This window comes from Artemia franciscana, chromosome 11 (assembly GCF_032884065.1).
Source record: "Artemia franciscana chromosome 11, ASM3288406v1, whole genome shotgun sequence".
Lineage (NCBI taxonomy): Eukaryota > Metazoa > Arthropoda > Branchiopoda > Anostraca > Artemiidae > Artemia > Artemia franciscana.
The window spans coordinates 19,421,878-19,438,282 of NC_088873.1; the positions used below are offsets into that span (position 1 = coordinate 19,421,878).

The 16,405-nt window shown below is 36.0% G+C and overlaps 1 protein-coding gene and 1 long non-coding RNA gene across 2 annotated transcripts in view; both read right to left on the reverse strand.

The window, feature by feature from the left end:
• The window catches only part of LOC136032933 (uncharacterized), a 417,461-nt gene that overhangs the window by 157,391 nt on the left and 243,665 nt on the right, over positions 1-16,405 (reverse strand). The gene's annotated exons all lie outside the window — the stretch shown is intronic.
• LOC136033324 (actin nucleation-promoting factor WASL-like) overlaps positions 1-16,405 on the reverse strand; it is a 65,896-nt gene that overhangs the window by 33,229 nt on the left and 16,262 nt on the right. The window contains exons 3-8 of the mRNA XM_065714118.1: positions 15,519-15,615; positions 9,973-10,452; positions 9,709-9,859; positions 4,649-4,790; positions 1,888-2,161; positions 52-254 (exon numbers count right to left, since the gene is read on the reverse strand). Of these exons, the coding sequence (XP_065570190.1) occupies positions 52-254; positions 1,888-2,161; positions 4,649-4,790; positions 9,709-9,859; positions 9,973-10,452; positions 15,519-15,615 (1,347 nt within the window). The remainder of the gene's footprint in view (positions 1-51; positions 255-1,887; positions 2,162-4,648; positions 4,791-9,708; positions 9,860-9,972; positions 10,453-15,518; positions 15,616-16,405) is intronic.

The window sequence follows — 16,405 nt, forward strand, 5'->3', positions numbered from 1 at the left end:
TAGTCAGTAGAATTGCAAAAACTGTCAGACATAAAAACAGAAAAAAAGTACCTTAAGCGTGGCACCTCCACGAATCGCTTCCATTAAAGCACCTCTTGAGTCAGATTGCACCTCAGGGGGTAGAGTAGGCTTTGGCTGATTAGGCACAACCGTCAGCAGAGGTGGGGGAGCTGGTGCGGTAATCAATGATCCAGAAGGAAGCGGAGGAGGAGGAGGTGGTGGAGGAGCTACAGCTGCAACAGGAGCAGGTGGAACTAGAAAGGGAAAACTTATAAAATTAAAACCATTTTTGAAAATCAAAATTAAAAAACATTAAAACAAATGTTCTATAGAATAAGATGTTAGATGCCCAAATACTGCGTAAAAACGGTTAATTTTTATTAGAAGTGCGGTGATTACGACTGGTAATCATCTCCAGGAAAGTTTTGACCTTTAGGAAGAAAACCAAATATTAATATTTCTGAGGTGTTCTAGAGACTTCATTTTAGAACAACTGTACAATACTTTAGCAAATATAAAGGTCATAACTAAATAAAAAAAAAAGAAGCAATCTGATGGTTTAGCTCGTAAATAGGTCTTCTTGTGTGATAGAATTCTAAGCATTTTATTTTGAAACACGCATTTAGATTTTGTCTGTCTAGAAGATCCAATCTTCAAAGAAAATTGAATATCTATTTCTACGTGTCTCTACATGATTTTCCAAGCGACATTCGTGAGTCAAAAGTATGAGTCGATAGAATAAACCATCCGAACATTTAATTTTTTGTCCTTCAAATTTATCAAAGAGTTTAAGACTTTTTTTAGCAAAAAAGCAAAAAAAAAACTTTCTACTAAAAACAGATCGAAATTTGACTTCTTGCTAGCTGGAAAAACATAAATTTTTTAGACAAAAATGAAACCGTGTCGTACGCACTTTAAAATGATCAAGGACGAATTTCTATTTCATGACAGTCCGACAGCTCTATTTTTAGTCTTTAAAAAATCCAGTTTATCCGGGTGGCAGAAAAAATTACTTTTAGTACCCTTACAAATAAAAAGAAAATTAATACTTTCTGCCGTTTTCCCCGTTTTGTAGAGCATGTTATAATTTGTGTGAGCAAATATTTACGACTGTTGGCTTACCTTATGCTAATTCTTTGCACAAATCACAACTTAAATGTATAATACACGTGTTTATCCATATCGATTTCTTATATTTTTATTAATATTTTTGGTGAAATTTCGATTTCTGCTTATTGCGGTTTGTGAAAGTGACTTTCGTGTTAATCATTATTTTTTATTACATGAGACAAATCTATCTTAGAAACCGAAAACCATCATGGTGAATTAACTTACAGAAATTTGTTTTTGTTACAAAAAACACAGTCATAATAAAAACAAAACATACGAGGTTTTTAACTAAAAAAAAAAAATAATAACTGAGCTCGTAATATAACAATTATATCGAATATATTAATTTTTTTAAACTCTCAAATAATGACTATTGCATCAAAATTGAGACACATTAATAGTTTTCTAGACAGGTATAATAAGCCAAGGCCGTATATAGGAGGAATTAGGTGTTTGACCTCCCCCCCCCCGAAATATTTGTCCAACTCGTAGAAACGTAATAGAATGAATATAAACAAATTTTTGATGGTTTTTTAAAGTTCTATCTTAAACCCCCCGGAAAAAATCCTTTCGTACCCCCCTGGAAAAAATCCTTTCCCTGGAAAAAAAAAATCATGATAATATATTACAATCACTGTACAATATGAGCTTCAAGGATTTCATTGGGTCCTAGCACTTGGGTGCACAACTTTATTTCAATCTTACTGCCCTGCATTTCTACCTATATATTCAATACAAGTTTTAAAAGGACGCCCTTTTCACAGCATAATACATTACCTGCGTAAGAAGAAGGAATACTTGGAGCCGTGTGCTTAGGAGCTGGCTTAGACACTATTCCCCTTGTAGGAGGAGGAGGAGCTTGCTGTCGCGCTGGAGGGGGAGGCGCACTCCTATTGACTTGTGGCGTGGCTGGTCCTCGGGTTGGCACCGGTGGAGGAGCTGGCTTTGAAGCTTCTCTCATAGCAGCTTCAACGCCACCTCGTTGACTAATGAAGTCATAAATAAAGTTTCTGGTTTCAGAGTCAGCCAGTTGGTCTTCCGTAATTCCAGCCTATAAAAATCAAAAAAACAAATTACAAGCCTATGATGAGGCCAACATCATTTATTTTTTTCTAGGCAAGAACAACGTTCAACTCGAAAAACTACGACTGTAATACAAGATTGTCGCTTTTTTGTCATAGTTTGAATTTATTCACAATTTTTGGTATAATGTAACCCAGACATTTTATAGATTATTCGTCAAACGATATTGTTGGGTACTGAACTAGCTAAGCTTAGTAGACCCAGCCAAACTAGAAACCACAAAAATGCAAAACTATTGCGTCATTTTATGATCTGTTTTACATCTTTCTTTCGCATGGGATTTAAGCTTTTTTATCTTTTTGTTTGATATTTTTCATACGGATGGTCTCAGAGAAGGTATAATACGTCGAAACTTCTAATGGTTGAAACTACCTTGACACTACCAGTGGTATTTGAAAGTTTCATAATAGATGGTAAACCAGTTGGGCACTTAAAAAACTCTTCTGACCAAATTGGCCAATGGAAAACAAGAAATATCCACAAAAAACGTGATATTTTAATATGAAGAACAGCAGATTATGGCCTCCACTAGAAAAACAGGGCAGGTATTTTCGAACAACGATCACAGTCTGTCTTAAGCCAGCAACAACAGAATGTTAGGTAAAACTAAAAAAAGTGAAAATCGAAAGTACATCAAATACATCAATGAAGATTTGTTCTTAGACTAACTAGATTAAAATTGCCACCCCTCACCAAGAATCAATTCCGATTCCCCCTAAAATGTCATGGAAAAATTTGGTGTGAGAAACCTCGAAAAGTGGTACAAAGCAACAGCCGCAGTTCAACAAAGATTGGGTGCAAAACAAATATAGCAATATGTACTTAAACCTAACAAATAAGAAATCGGCTAATAGTAATCCTCCTTTACCTATATCTCTCTCTCTGCTTAACTCTCTTTCACTGCATCTTTTCATGCATCTTCTTACGATTTTAAGGTTTTGTCCCCAGTTCAAGTCTAGACTATAGTATTTGCATACTATTTTCACATGCAATAATACATACAATACTATTCCTAGTAAGCTCATAAAAAAAAAAGAAAAAGAAAATTTGTTCAGCTCAAGGTAAGGAGCAACATTAAAACCTAAAACGAGCACAAATTATTACGTATATGACTGCGTTCACCCCCTCGTTAATACCTTGCTCTTTACGCTAAAGCTCAAACTTCGTGCCAATTCTTTAAGAATGAGCCCTGAATCACAAAGGCCGTTTAATTAGAATAAATAGCTCTTTTAAAAGTACTAAAAAAATTTAGCGTAAAGAGTGAGGTATTGACAAGGGGACGAACGCCCTCATATACGTAAAAAAAATTTTTCGTCCGTTTTCAGTCTTAATACTGCTCCTTACTTTCAGTTGAAAAAACTTGTTTTTTTTATTTAATTTCTGACTGTTTTTAAATAATGCAGGGAATTCCGGAGTTCCCTTATGGAAAAATAATCTTCCCCCATGAAAAATTACTCTATGGAAAGATAATCCCAAATAAGCCTCCTCCCCTCACCTATGGTTCCCAATAATCAATACTATATGTAAAGAATAGGCAAAGTTCATAGCTTGCAGTCCTTCCCCCGGGGAGTCAGGAGGATCAAGTCATCCCCATAGACATAGTTATTAGATTTGTCGGTTATGCTGAACAAAATGGCTATCTCAAAACTTTGATCCGATTACTTTGGAAAAAATGAGCGTGTCAGGGGGCCTGGGTACCCTCCAATATTTTGATCACTTAAAAAGGGCACTAAAACTTTTAATTTTTGTTCGAATGAACCCTCTCGTGACATTTTAGGACCACTGAGTCGATACGATCACCCCTGGGGAAAAAAACAAATATGCGCGCATCCGTGATCTTTCTTTCCGTGATTTTTTTTGCAGATAGGAGCTTGAAACCTCTACAGTAGGGTTCTCTGATATGCTGAATCTGATGGTATGATTTTAATTAAGAATCTACGACTTTTAGGGTGTGTTTTCCCCTTTTTCCGAAAATAAGGCTAATTTTCTCAGGATCGTAACTCTTGATGGATTCGACTAAACTTGAAGAAACTTATATATTTGAAATCAGCATAAAACATCGATTCTTTTGATGTATCTACTGAGTGCTATCCTACGTTCTAATATGTCAAGCAAAGACTATAATTTTGCTGTTATTCAATAACTAAGCTCTATCCACCAATAGAATTATATCTTTTTTTAATATGGTGTAAATGCTTTCTTAGATTAAAAATAAGTCGCAAACTGGTTGACAATCGTAAAAAAAATTCAATCTTCCTAGTTTTTACGCAAGAATAGTTCCTTCTTAAAGAATAGGTTAAAGTTATATCACAATTGAGGGTCAGAGAATGGACAGATCTGAGACTAATGAATTCAATGACGTTTGTATCTTGTCCTTTGGGTACAACTCAAAGCTTTCGCAAGTTCACTTCTTTTAGAGGAAATAAATACCTTAGGAAAAAGTACCAGAGCTTACCAGATTGAAAAATGGCTTAAGTTGTTCATCAACATTTTCAAGAGCGAATCCTCGATTTGCGTCCCAGCCAACATGTTGAACATGCTGAAAATTCATCGGAGCTCCAATGTCTTCCTTCCTAAGCTTCCTTGGTTTGCCTTTTCTTAATAAAAACAGAGAAACACAAATTATATTTAGAATAGTTACAAATTAAGTGCTGTTTTACAAAGACATGAAAATCTAATAGCAATAATTGAAAAAAAAATTAAAGGACTACGACTTGAACATTGATCGTAGCCGAAAGAAAAAATACTTTTTGTACAGGCATGAAATGCAGAGAGGTTGTTACTGGATGCAGTTTCTCTAATTCTAGTTTATCTTGATTTGAATAGTTTAGGCAAGACGGAGTTCCACAGGGTAAACTGGACTTAACATGGGGCACCACAAAGGTCAATCGCAGCAATTCAAGAGGGGGTAGGCAACATTTTTTCAAAGCTGAGATTTACAGCCCACTCAATCAAATTAAGCAAGTTCTATCAACTGGTCCAGTTAATTTTTTAACAACATTTTTGTCCTCGATATCAGAGGAAACGAAGCAGCATTGCCTTTGTGGAAAGCCATGTGCTTCCCATGTTGGTTTTTTTCGGTATTTTTTTTTTACTATAGCATGGCTGATATGGTCGTGGAGATTATGGAGATGGCTCATTTGGTCAAAAACCACAATGATAAAAGAGAAACTGTTCAGAATGTATTTTGTTTTAAAGCCCTGGTCCCCAGGGAGTTTAAGTGAGCGGTAGACCCATTCTTATTGTAGGTAATTTCTATTTACCTTTAGTTTAATCTGATTACTGTAAGCTAATTTATGTTAGCTTAGTATTCATCTACTCCTCCTTAACAGTACGGGTTATTCTTAGGTTTGGTGGGATAAATCATTTTAATTTTGTTCATTTTACGTAAAAAACTTCATTAAATAAATCTTGCTCATTCCGAGTTTGACTGATTATATGACTTTATTTCCGCTCGTTTCAGATTTTAATGAGATTTTTTTAAACCCTTTTTTTAAATGAACATCTACACATTTCTTTTTTGAGAGATATAGTCAAGTAAACAGAGCTTTTGATACCAACATCGTAATATCACATCTTTGGTGGCTGAAGAAAACTTTCCTTGCAAATACTACTGTTCTTGTCGTTTTCGGTATTTTATTTTACTGCAGTCCTCAGGTTTTAGTTGTTTAACAAATTCATCTATTAAGTTATTAAATAAATAAACAAGTTTTTCAACTGAAAGTAAGGAGGAATGTTAAAACTTTAAACAAACAGAAATTATTGCGTTATATGAAAGGTTCAACCCCTCATCAATACCTTGCTCTTTACGCTAAAGTTCAAATTTTTTCCAGTTCTTTAAGAATCTTTACGCTACAGTTCAAATTTCTTTACGCTAAATATCAATTTTTTTCCAGTTCCTTAAGAATGGCCCCTAAATCATAACAAATGTTTAATTATAATAAATACCTCTTTTTAAAGTAGTAAAAAGAACTAATGTAAAGAGCGAGGTATTGACGAGGGGGCAAACCCCCTCATATACGTAATAATTTCTGTTCGTTTTCACTTTCAATGTTGCTCCTTACTTTCAGTTGAAAAAACTTGTTTTTTTAATATAATTACTGACCGTTTTTTAAATAACGTTTTTCAGTCGTTTTTTTTTAAAAAACAGGAAATGCAAGCAAATACAAATGCAAAATGCGATTATGCAAGCAAACTGGCTATCTCAAAATGTTGATTCGGCGACTTTGGGAAAAACGTGAGCGTAGGAGGGGGCCAAGTTGCTCTCCAATTTTTTAGGTCATTTAAAAAGGGCTTTAGAGCTTTTAATTTCCGTTTGAATGAGCCCTCTCGGGATATTCTTGGACCATTGGGTCGATACGATCACCATTGCAAAAAAAAATAATAATAAAACAAACACGCATCTACGATCTTGCGTCTGGTAAAAAATACAGATTCCACATTTTTGCGGATAGGAGGTTGAAACCTCTACAGTAGGGTTCTCTGAAACACTGAATCTAATGTTATAATTTTCATAAAGATTCTATGACTTCTAGGGAGTGTCTCACCCTTTTGAATATGTTTTTCCCGGCTCGTAACTTTTGATGGGTAAAACTAAACTTGATGAAGCTTATATATTTGAAATCAGCATAAAAATCCAATTCTTTCAGTGCATCTATTGGTATCAAAATACCGTTTTTAAAGTTTCGGTTACTATTGAGCCGGGTCGCTCCTTACTTACAGTTCATTACCACGAACTGTTTGATATTTTTGAAGTTTGCTTTTATTTTCTTTTTTTCCTTTTTTTAGCTTGAAAAATACATTGAAAACATCTTAGAAACATGTGAAAATCCAATGATATAAGTATCTCGCTAATTTGATGCAAGTTACAAGCTCTTGGAGATGCAAGTTCTTGGCTTGTCGCAAAATTCCATATTTGACAGAAACATGAGCCTTAGTAACAGCAGAAAATTTAACACATAGTTCAGTTTTGTTTTTTGTTGTTTTTTTTTAGTCTCCTATGAAGCATGACACCTATGTAAACACATTAGAGACTACCCAGGTACTCTGTAGTAAAATTAAGTAGCTAATAGATAAACCAAACATTATTATTTTAAAAGTACCCATACAATTGGCACAAGAATATTTTGAAGTTTTTTGGCCGAATTTTGGGGTTTTTAGCAAAGTAAACCTTAAAAATTCAGTACCAAAAAACTATGACGGGGTAAAAAACTATGACAAGCCCGTTATCCATTTAACACACAACGCTCTAAGAGGATAAAAATAGTTTAATTATAGATTCAACACGTTTCTTTACTTTATTCCTCTTTTCAATTATATATTTGATTCTCTTAGGGTAATTAAGATTAGTGCCTGTAAACAAATCCAAATCAATGCAAAAGAACCGAAAACCAACAAGGATACGGGGAAAGCGACTTTATCAAGTCAATTTGTGCAGTTCCCTGAAACACCTACTAATTTTCATCGTCCTAGCACGTCCAGAAACACCGAGCTCGCCAAAGCACTGGATCCCCTGAACTCCCCCAAAGAGAGCGGATCCAGTCCAGTTACGTCAATCACGTATTTACAACATTTGCTTATTCTACCCACCAAGTTTCATCCCGATCTTTCCACTCAAAGCGTTTTCCAAGATTTCCGGTTTCCCCTCCAACTCCTCCAATGTCACCAGATCTGGTTGTGATTTGACATCCCGACCAGGGAAGTCAATTGTCGACTCAGTGACAAGAGTTCCTTCTAAATATCTAATTTAATTAAGATCCGGTTATCCGTTCTTAAGTTAAAAATTTTCTAATTCTTCCGAATTAGCTCCCCAAACTCCCCCAAAGAGAGCAGATTTAGTCCGGTTATGTAAATCACGTATCTAGGACTTGTGCTTATTCTTCCCACCAAGTTTTATCTTAATCTCTCCACTCTAAGTGTTTTCCAAGATTTCCTGTTTCCCCCTCAAGCTCCCCCAATATCACTGTAGATGGTCGGGATTTTGAATAAGAGCTCTGAGACACGGGGTCCTTCTGTTTCCCCCTTTAACCCCCCACGTCCCCAGATCCGATTCGAATTGAAATTGGAGGATCTGAAACATAAGATCTTTCTATATGTCAAGTTTAATTAAGATCTGATCACCCATTCGCAAGAAAAGGACATCTCAATTTTCACGCTTTCCAAGATTTCCGGTTTCCCCCTCTAACTCCCCCAAATGTCACCAGATCTAGTCGGGATTTGAAAAGAGAGCTTTGAAGCAAAATATCATTCTAAAATATCAAATTTCATTAAGATTTGATCACCACTTCGCAAGTTACAACTACCTCATTTTTTCTAATTTTTCCGAATTACCCCCCCCCCCCCCCCAATTCCTCCAAAGAGAGCGGATCCAGTCCGATTATGTCAGTCACATATCTTGGACTTGTGCTTAGTCGTCCCACCAAGTTCATCCTGATCTCTCCACTCTAAGGGTTTTCTAAGATTTTCGCCCCCCCTCCAACCCCCCCCCCCCAATGACACTGGATGCAGTCGGAATTTAAAATAAAAGACCTGAGTTAAGGGTCCCTTCTAAATAAGATAGTTCGTTAAGATCAAATCATCCGTTTGTAATTTAAAAATACCTCATTTTTTCTAATTTGTTTGAATTAACTGCCCCCCCCCCCCCGATGGCAAAATCCGGGGAAAGGATTATTTCCAATTTAATTTGGTCTGGTCCCTGATACGCATGTCAAATTTCCTCTTCCTAGCTTATCTGGAAGTGCCTAAAGTAGCAAAACCGGGACCGACAGACAGACCGATAGATAGACAGACAGACAGACCGACAGAATTTGCGATCGCTATATGTTACTTGGTAAATACCAGGTGGCATAAAAACGTCCCATGTTGCAATTTTCATCTTATTTCAATTCTATTTTATACAAACTACCGAAAGCATTAGGGCCTCAAGGAAGCAAACAGTCCCATCAGCGAAAGCGAGGGACCAAAATCTCCTTCTGAAAACTAGACAAATCACTTGACTCGGCTTAACACCGGAGAGCGAGAAGTTACCAGTGCCTCCAGTTTCAGTGTTGTGCCAAGTACTTCTTGTTTTTACTTCAGTACAAGTACCAAGTACTCAGAGAAATTTTTACTCGTACAAGTAAGTACAAGTAAATACAAGTAAGTACTTCTCTAAAAATATACTTAAGTAATAAGTACTTTTGAAAAAGTACTTCAGTACTTAAGTACTCAAGTATTTTGATTTAACTTGAATTTTACTTCAATTAAGATATAATAAGAAAAAAAATAAAAAAGAACGTTCATTACAGCTTCATCGTAACTTTTAATTGCTTTCTTGCTTCTTTCAACAGCAGAAGCTTTTCATACATACCAATTCCGAGCATGTTTCTTTTTGGAGTAAAAATTCCATCACCTACCGAAAAAAGTCGTTGTGCAGGTGCAGACGAAGGAATGATGCAGCTGTACTTCCTGAAAACTTTCATTGCCCTTGGATACACTTTGAGCACAAAGATTTCCTTTCGCCTTTAATTCAAATACGACAAAACTTTCACAGAATTGCTTTCACGGCCACGGTTGCCAGAATTACCATGAGTAGTTTCTTCATTACTAAGATCAAAGTATTCATCTCCAGACAAAAAGCTACCTTTATCAGCCTCGTAAGTACTTCTGAAACCTTCGAACTTTTTCGCTTCGAAAAACCAAGAGTTCAACTGCTATATCCTTCTGGTTATCAGGATACCACTTCAATTTGAAGAAAGGATGACTTGCCGTGGCAACAACATAGTCTCTTGCATGACAGACCCACAAGTAGAGCATGTACCAAAGGCTGGCTGACTTTCGCCAAATCTTTCAGCTTTTTGAGCTTCCTTTCAAATGATTTGATTGTAGGATAGATACCACCGAAGTAGCATTTTTCCTCCCCCTGAAGAATGTCCAATGCCACTGCTACTGACTTCATAATTTTCATGTATTCTTCAAGAATTTCAGTATCACGAGAAGTTAGTCTTGGTTTTTGCAAAGCATCACATACGTCAGCAAGCTTTCCAATTTTGTTACAATACATCAAACGTTCGACACTTTCATATTTCGAGGGCCACCTGGTTACCACAGGTCTTATAAGCTGTTTGTCATGTACCTCTTTCACAGCAGCAGCAGCTTTTGAATTCTTATTCACGGCATCCCAGAGAGCAATACACTTCAAAAAAGCGGCGTGGTACTGCCCCTTCATCTTCATTTTCTTCATTAATGTCTTGAACATATTCATCGGAAACCATCGGATAACTAAAGTTAGAGGCGTTATCGGTCAAAACCACTCGTTAATTTTTATCAACTGCATTTTTGTACCTGACAAATACGCCATTCAGTTGTTCAGCAATTCTCTCATAAGTGAATGAGCCCTTGAAACAGCAACAAGCAAGGGCATAAGATTTCCATTTCAATCCTCGCTGAGCAAGTGTGCAGTCATTCCCAAGTAGCTTTTGTTGTTGGCACACCAAATGTGTATTGTCAGCGACATGTAGTCGGTGTGTTAAAAATCACGAACCATGTCTTTCTGCACTTCAAAAACTTAGGTTCAATTTGCACAGCTTAACCTTTTCTTCCTGGAACCTCTGCATAAGGTCCAAGACCTGCTATCAGATTTTGAACGACGGCTTCTCAACAGTGTAAAGGGGTCGTATCTCGTCCAGAGTGTAGTCCAGTGCCAAAAAATTTACTTTTGACAGTGTCAGTTTCAACGGTCTTGCAGCAAAGAAATCTCCCTTAAATTTTTTAGAAGGTGAGCAATAATCAAGGCCAGTATTATCTTCCGATTCAGACGACCCCGAAAGTGAGCCAACAAGTTCACTAGCCTCTCTGATACTTGATTTCCTTTTGTTCTTACTGTTTATCAAATTTATCACAAAAACAAGAGCTAAGAGCTCATATGGCACTTGTGACGAAGCAAGAAGAGCTAAGAGCCAAGAGATCATATGGTTTGAGCTCCAGCAAAATTCTATGAATCAATAGATAGATTTAAAAGGAAAGTAAAGAGGCTTAATGCCGGTCAGGATTTAAAATAAAAGCTCTGAGTCACGATGTCCTTCTAAGTATCAAAATTCATTAAGATCCGATCACCCACTCGTATGTTATAAATACCTAATTTTTTTCTAATTTTTCCTCTCCCTTTAGCCCCCCCCCAGATGGTCGAGTCTGGGAAAACGACTTTATTAAGTCAATTTGAGTAGCTCCCTGACACGCCTACCAATTTTCGTCGTCCTAGCACGTCCAGAGGCACCAAACTCGCCAAATCACTGAGCCCCTCCCCCAAACTCACCCAAAGAGAGCGAATCCAGTACGGTTCATTCAATCACGTATCAAGGACATTTCCTTATTCTATCCACCAAGCTTCATCCCGATTCATCCACTCCAAGTGTTTTCCAAGATTTCCCCCTCCAACTCCCCCCAATGTCAAAAGATCTGGTCGGGATTTGAAATAAGAGCTCAGAGACATGAATTCCTTCTAAATATCAAATTTCGTTAAGATCCGATCACCTCTTCGTAAAATAAAAAAAAAACAATTTTCACGTTTTCCAAGAATTCCGGTTTCCCCCTCCAACCCCCCCCCCATTGTCACAGGATCTAGTTGGAATTTAAAAAGAGCTTTAAAGCACAAGATCCTTCTAAATATCAAATTTCATTAAGATCTGGTCACCCTTTCGTAAGTTACAAATACCTCAATTTTCAAAATAATCCTCCTCCCCCCAACTCCACCAAAGAGAGCAGATCCGATCCGATTAAGTCAGTCACGTGTCTTAGACAGGTTTTTATTCTTCCCATCCAGTTTCATCCTGATCTCACCGCTTTAAGTATCTTCTAAGATTTCCGGTTCCCTTCAACAGCCCCCCCCCCCAATTACGCTGGATCCGGTTGAGATTTAAAATAAGAGATATGAGTCACGAGGTCCTGCTAAATATGAAGTTTCATGAAGATCCGATCACTCCTTCGTAAGTTAAAAATACGTCAGTTTTTTCTAATTTTTCAGATTTAACTCCCCTCCCCCCCAATAGATCGGATCCGTCCCAGTTATATAAATCACGAATCTAAGACTTCTGCTTTTTTTTCCACCAAGTTTCATCCCGATCCCTCCACTCTATAATCGTTTCCATGATTTTAGGTTCCCCCACCCCAAACTCTCCCCAATGTCATCAGATCCGGTAGGGACTTAAAATAAGAGTTTTGAAACACGATATCCTTCTAAATATCAAATTTCATTGAGATCTGATCACCCGTTCGTAAGTTAAAAATACCTCATTTTTTCTAATTTTTTCAGAATTAACCCCTCCCCCAACTACCCCAATGAGAGCGGATCCGTTCCGGTTATGTCAATCATGTATCTAGGACTTGTGCTTATTTTTCCCACCAATTTTCATCCCGATCCCGCCACTCTAAAGGTTTTCCAAGTTTTAGGTTCCCCCTCCCAAATCCCCCCGATGTCACAAGATCCGGTCGGGATTTAAAATAAGAGATCTGAGACACGATATCCTTCTAAATATCAAATTTCATTGAGATCCGATAACCCGTTCGTAAGTTAAAAATACCTCATTTTTTCTAATTTTTCAGAATTAACCCCCCCCCCAACTACCCCAAAGAGAGCGGATCCGTTCCAGTTATGTCAATCATGTATCTAGGACTTGTGCTTATCTTTCCCACCAAGTTTCATCCCGATCCCTCCACTCTAAGTGTTTTCCAAGTTTTAGGTTTCCCCCTCCCAACTCCCCCTCCAATGTCACCAGATCTGTTCGAGATTTAAAATAAGAGCTCTGAGACACGATATCCTTCTAAATATCAAATTTCATTGAGATCCGATCAACCGTTCGTAAGTTAAAAATACCTCATTTTTTCTAATTTTTCAGAATTAACGGGCCCCCCACTCCCCTCAGAGGGTAAAATCGGGAAAACGACTATTTCTAATTTGATCTGGTCCGGTCCCTGATACGCCTGCCAAATTTCATCGTCCTAACTTACCTGGAAGTGCCTAAAGTAGCAAAACCGGGACCGACAGACCGACAGAATTTGCGATTGCTATATGTCACTTGGTTAATACTAAGTGCCATAAAAACTGTCCGTTCAATATATATGGTAGTTCCGCCATGATAGCGTCCTTTTTTGAAATTTCGTGCCGGACCAGGAGCCGCTGTTCTCAAAGACTAAAATCCATTCATCCACTAATATATAGGCAGTTCAATTCGTCGCATCGCCCTGCGTCATGCTGGTATAATTTTTCTCATCAAGAAAGTACTTGATTATTTAAGTACCCTTAAGTACTTCAATTTTTTACTTAAGTTATTACTTAAGTACAATTTAAGTAATTAAGTAATTACATACAAAAAGTATGATATCCAAATTTATCGCTCAGGTTGGACTGTTTTCAACTGATTCGTCTCTCAATTCTACTTCTGATCACATTTGTGGCTAGAAATCCCTCCAACTTTTTTGGCGGGCGGAGAGGAACAGAAGAAGATGGTATGGCGTTTGAGAGACATGTTGGTAACATTTACTTATTTTTATTAGCCAAAATGAACATAATCCCAATTTAATGTAAAAATTATTGTAACAATGGTTAAACTACTTTCATTAATCTTGACGCAAGACTTATTTACTAACCAAACACTGGAAGAACAAATTCTTAGCCTACAGTACGTTCAGAGAACTTGTATTTACAAAAAATTTTAAGTCTATAACTACATCCCCAGCCCCCTTCAATTCCATTTCCCTCGAGCTACATTCGCAGAACTTTAAGTGGTTGTTAAGAATCTTAAATAACCGTAATTCGTTAAGCCATGATAAATTGTCAACTAATTTGCTTGAAATATTGCATTTATAATTTTGAACGCTCATACATATTTTTAATTCATACATTTGTGCAAATACATTTTCTAATAGATAGAGAATTGCAAGTACAATATCATAACATGATAAGGAGACAAACCTGATAGAAATAACTACCATCCTGTTGTAATGTTATTTAGGGGTTTTTCTTAATCCCCTTTGTCATTTTAAAACCATGGTGATCATCTAAGGGTAAAACTTTCACAAAATAATGGGTCTTTATATTTTCAGCAGAAAACTTTCTATCCAAAATTTTAAAAATAATTTTCCATTATTTAACTGTCTCTTATTTGAATTAATGTGTAATTATTTATCATCGGAACGTAAAACTGCGCATTAAATATGAACTTTTTTTTCTTGAATTTTTTAATTTGGAACATATAAGTTAATATTTCTACACGAGATTGTCAAATATAAATTATAGTAGTTATTTTATATAAAATCTCCAATGATTCTGTCCCCAACTTCGGCTCTTAGGCGGTCTAAAACACATCTAATTCCATGATATGAAAGGGCTTTGTTTTCAACTAGAAAGCAAATACCATTATTTCCAACAAATATAAGTTGTATTCATATCGGCAATCTCAACTAAATATAAAAAAAAAGAAATATTAAAGATGGTTTATTGACCTTTGACAATAGAACATTGAATTATATTAATAAAGAAAATTCTTTGTTTTTATTGCGCATCCATGTAGAGGTGGTCTATCATGCCCCCACGCTCAGCATTTCTTTGTTTTCTAATGGTTTTTATTCTTTAACCATTTTCCTTTATGTTGTGATCATTATCGTGTCGAGTCAAATATTTGGTTTTATTAGCATATCAAGCTTTAAGAGCCCTACACTCAATTGGAGGTTAATGTTTTTGTTACAATAAGTTAATTTTAACAAAATAATTAGCAAAAACATTAACAAAAACAGTTAAAATAGTACTAGAAATAGTGACATTCAAGTTTACAAGTTTACTATATGGAGTTCGATATCATTCATGAAAAAATTAAAAAAAAAGTTTTTCTGATGAAAATAAATATTTAAGTTGAAACTTAAGACGAGCTAAATTATTGCTTTATAGTTAATGCATAGAACTAGTAAAAAGAAACCGACTGAGGATATTTCTCTATTTTTATAGGACTATCTCAAACTAGGGCTTTATCAATAACACAATACGCTATAGGTTTTTGACACAGGAGAAACTTAAAGCGCTTTAGGATTTTTTTTTAATGGTAAAAAATAGAGCCTTCTTGTTTCTTGTTTATAGATTTTGTGTTTTCAGTAAAGCGCTATTTTTGTATAATCATAAAAATATAAGAAAATGTTATCAGTTTATTGGCACTAGTTTTATAGACATATGTTGCAGAGACTGCAAACAACAATTTATTTTTCGTTTAAGTTTCAGCTTTGCTCTTCACTTCAATCAGGGAAACTTGGTTATTTTAAATTGACAGGAATAGAAGACAAAAAAAAATTAACTAACTTACCAAGTTTTTCTTGCTTTCTTCGCAAGTACGTCTCAATTGTTTTATGGAAACGGTGTGCTTCTTCTTCGTCAACAAAATTTAGTCCAACCATACAATCCTACAATAATTAATATATACATGAAATCTACTATTACACCCAACGACTAAAAGCATGAAATTTTCCTCTCTTTGATGATTTACTTTACAAACGCACAAGGCCTAAAATCCTTCTGGCCTAAAGGCCAATGGGCATAAATGACATTTTCAGAATTTTTGTTGGAAAAATTAACACTACATATTAATCATTTTCAGGTTACTGAACTAGGACTAGACAATAATAAATGAGAAGTACTGCTCACGCGAATACTCAAACGAAGACAACTGATCTCCAAATCACCTAACAACAACAACAAATCTTACTCTGTCAGCTAGGTCAAGAACCAACGCTAAATCATAAAAAAAAAATGAAACCAACTATTCTCCATTGAATATCCAATTTAAAACTACATTATTTATAAATTTTCACAATAATATATTCTTCTCCAACAAAAATATTTTCGTGTCTTTTAAAGGAGCCAAGGGTATGGGAGTCCCGAATCCCAACAGGAATAGATTTCCAGGCATGCCCCACAGCAACGGCAAAACCAAAGTCTGAACGCACAGAGGGGGTGGAAGGAACTAGTATATCCTCCCGATTTTGAACTGTATATAAGTTGACTTCACTCACTCGTTGAAACATGCCAGAAAAACATGATGAGAGATCTCCGTGGAAATATAGGAATGCCATTGAACACATCTTTTTATTCAATGCGAAAATCAACCTATATAATTGCTTATGTAGGTAACTTTTAGCCAATTTTCATCTCCAAAAACAATAGTGTGATGCTCTAAAATAAGTCCCTAAATTA